The sequence below is a fragment of the Cariama cristata genome, unplaced genomic scaffold (genome assembly GCF_000690535.1).
Source record: "Cariama cristata isolate BGI_N322 unplaced genomic scaffold, ASM69053v1 scaffold6413, whole genome shotgun sequence".
Lineage (NCBI taxonomy): Eukaryota > Metazoa > Chordata > Aves > Cariamiformes > Cariamidae > Cariama > Cariama cristata.
The window spans coordinates 28,607-32,050 of NW_009607700.1; the positions used below are offsets into that span (position 1 = coordinate 28,607).

Genomic DNA, 3,444 nt, shown 5'->3' on the forward strand with positions numbered 1-3,444 from the left:
AAGGGAAGCCTCACGGGAAGAAGAAAATATTTACAAGTCAGGGTGCTCTTGTTCTGAAATCCTCCTTGGAATCAGGTCTGATCGTCCCCCCTAAGGCACCGACTCTCTCCCAAGGGGAAGGATGTTGTACGCTGGATGCTGGAACTGCAGGAATTTCACGCAGCAAGAAATTTGTTCTCCCCCAGAATCTGTGTGAGAGAGAGAGAGGCAGGCCCTCCCTTTGCTCTTGGGTCCTAATCTTCTTGCCCAAGACATCGTATGACAATGTACCCCAAAAAGATGGGATCTGAGTGCTCTGGGGAGAAGCACAGGGAAAAAGAGCCTGGATACAACAGGGCCCAGCCGCAGAGCAGAGTCAAACAATAGCACCTCAGACATCACTCTTTTAAGTGTCTAGAAGAGAGGCCAACTGCAAGTTTCAGCAAATAATTAAACCCATTCTTCCCTGGAAGCTCACAACTAGTAACTACACCTACGACACTACACGAACAGGCACCGTTTGACCTTAGGTTTCATTTAGACAGACATACCAAATTCAAGCCACTTGGTAAAAAGTCACCCCCTGCCTCAGAGCACAGGTCTCGTCTTGGGCTTGTAACACAGAACTTGTACTTTGAATATTTCCTTATGCTTCAGCATGATCTGCACGATTTGAGTCTAAATGTTTACCTGTAGTAAGTGGCCAAAAAGCAACAGCGCTGCTCCCACACTGGATCAGAGGGGACAAGCACGAGGTTACTCTGTTTCCCTCTCAGCCATTCTCTTGTCACCCTGCCGCCCTGTCTCTGCCGTGATCGCAGCCACCCACGTGCACCCTGCAGGCACCAGCAGCACAGCCTCACCTCGTTCTCCTCCTCGTTGTGCAGAGGCTGGGTATAAGCTTCTGGCTTCCGGATCAGAGGGTCCACCAGCACAAGGAAAGCCATGTAAAGCAGCAGTGCCCCCACGACGGACAAGTAAATGATGATGATCACCTGCAGTTAAGGACAGCACAGTGGGAAAGGATCAGTAGTGTAGATAAGAAGCACCACTGAGGCCAGGAAGCTCCCTTCACAGCTGCCTCTGATGTTTGATCTCTTCTCTCATTCTAATTTTGTTCAATAGAAAGCCTCCTGCACTTGCAGGAAGCCCAATGAGATGTAAGTGCCATCACTGCATAAACCATGCTGATCTTCTCCACACTGTGCCAATTTAGGACATGTGCTGCATGTGAAAGGAGACCAACAAGATGGGTCCCCAGTCAGAGGTGCTTGGCACTGTCACACATCCTCGGCAAGAAGCCTGGGCTCCCGCACAGCCTGCTCCTCACTGCCAGGAGCCCTCCTGACTCTGACACAGTGCTCTTGGCATTACTGCCATGTACTAGCTGCGATAGTTTTATTTTTCCTTTCTGGGCTCTTCCGCAGGAACCCAGCAGTCTAGCTGTGCCTGGGATGGCACGGCATGGCAAGGAGAAGGAGCCAGCCACAGGGAAGAGACCTGCAATTACCTTGATGGTGGTGGTGCTGCGCTCCTCGTACTTGCATTCACACAACAGGCAGTAGGCCTCCACATCGTTCCCTGGCACCGGCATTGGCTCCACAACATGCAAGCAGTTGCTGCAACACAAAGAAACCGAAATCAGCAACAGGACAAGGTGAAAGCAATACTCTGTAGAAGGATTCTGGGGTGACTTTTTCCATGTCCCAGCTTTCCCATCAGGCTGATAACGCTGATCCAGTTTTAAGAGTTCTCCTCACTGCTCCGCTAGCCCAAAGCTCCTGAGACAGACTGTCCAAGTGCCTCCTGCAGAGATCTGGTCCAGATGAAAGGGATCGGAGTGTACACCCTACATCTGCTGAGAGCCGCGGCTTAAGAAATCATGCCTCCCAGATTCCTCAATCTCTGTTCAAAAAATGCTTCTCGCCTGGATTGAACATCACCTACCAAACCGGCTTCCTCTGCAAATGCCCAGGCAGGGAATTACTTAGAACTCCGGAGCATTGACTTTCATGGACCGAACCCTCAGGCTTCAACCCACAACTCACCAGTCCTTCTGCGACACATTCTTGTTGTAAATGTGCCCACTGATGTTCCGGTACGGGGGACAGATGCACTTGCAGCGGATGTCCTCCGAGCTCTGCAGAAGCAAGAGGAGATGGCATTAGTGAGTAAACATGTGCGTAAGTTCTGCTGCCCTCAGCACCCAGCGGTGTGGGGAAAGGCAAAACATTCTCTAAGAGAGGGAGGACTTCACGCCATGTCTCTTCTTCCTGTGCTGTTGCTTTGACATCAATAACTTCACAGTTTTAAAATGTCTTGAGCTCCTCTGCTCCAGACACCACGTACTTTTCAAACAAATTTTAAAATGCAAACTCCAAAAGACAGCAGAAGGCAGGGCAGAGGCTACTCTCACATACATTCACAGCTCTACATATGATAAATACACATCTGCTATAGCATTCCTTAACTTTGCAAACTTCCACAGAAAAACAGTTGCTTCTCTGCCATTTTTGTTTCTGTTGTACTACACACATGCAGCGCTCGTGTCTGAAGCTGTTCACTTGCCTTGATGGCTTGTGCTGGAGGCGAAAGGATGCAACACAGCAGCATGATCATCAGCACGGAGCTCGCAAACTTCCAGGTACACTGGGCAAACATCATGGAAGCCTGAGGAAACAAAAATTCACATCCAGAATAGAGGATCTCAGCTGAATACAGCCAGAATGGATTAGCTTGAGCTTTCCTTTTTGGCCCACTTGTCTCTATTTTGCCCAGGAAGTAGAAATTTATCTCTGAATCAAGGCTGATGCCAGTCAGAAACTCCCGGAAACACTTTACACAGATCCCAGCAAACAGTCCTATCAAAAAAAGCTTCCACCCCCTAGAGCCACACATCCAAACTACCACAGTGCTGCAAAAAATATTGCTGGCTTCCTTACAGTTTGACTTCTGCAACTCTACATAACCTCCTGTTAGTCTCTTGTGGAGCTCTGCAACAGGTATTTTGCTGCTGACAGTTTTGCCCAGTAAAAGATACAGAACCACAAAAACCACAGACCAAGAGTGACCTATAGAAGTACACTGGGGTCTCATTGCTGTATTGTATAATAAATGTTAAATCATTCATCTTCCGATACTTAAAGTTTTGCTTCTGAAGGGGTCAGCATATTTTCCTCTCTTGCAAGCCATGAACTTTAGCAAGGGGTTGGAATATTTACCAATTCCTAAACTCCTTTACCCCAAGATACCCGTTCAGTAAAAATCTAATTTTTTAAAATTATTTCAAGTTGCTAGCTTGGTGAATTCATTAAACGCCTTTTGCTACATATGCGTAGATAAAGTTGTTCTAGAGATGTGTGTTTGCACGAATCCAAAAGAATATGAGTTCATTTTCTTTGCCACGAAAGCAAAGTTAGGCTTAAGAAGGCTGACAATCAGCACGGTTGGAGACAAAAGGCACAG

The 3,444-nt window shown here is 47.7% G+C and overlaps 1 protein-coding gene across 2 annotated transcripts in view; it reads right to left on the reverse strand.

Moving 5' to 3' along the window:
* TMEM9 (transmembrane protein 9) overlaps positions 1 to 2,643 on the reverse strand; it is a 4,148-nt gene extending 1,505 nt beyond the window's left edge. The window contains exons 1-4 of one of the 2 annotated variants that reach the window (XM_009696826.1): positions 2,548 to 2,643; positions 2,028 to 2,119; positions 1,490 to 1,598; positions 843 to 974 (exon numbers count right to left, since the gene is read on the reverse strand). In XM_009696826.1, coding sequence (XP_009695128.1) covers positions 843 to 974; positions 1,490 to 1,598; positions 2,028 to 2,119; positions 2,548 to 2,643 — 429 coding nt within the window. Of the gene's footprint in view, positions 1 to 842; positions 975 to 1,489; positions 1,599 to 2,027; positions 2,120 to 2,536 lie in introns of both variants that reach the window. The other variant, XM_009696827.1, reaches the window with a different exon arrangement.
* Between the last annotated feature and the right edge of the window lie 801 nt (positions 2,644 to 3,444).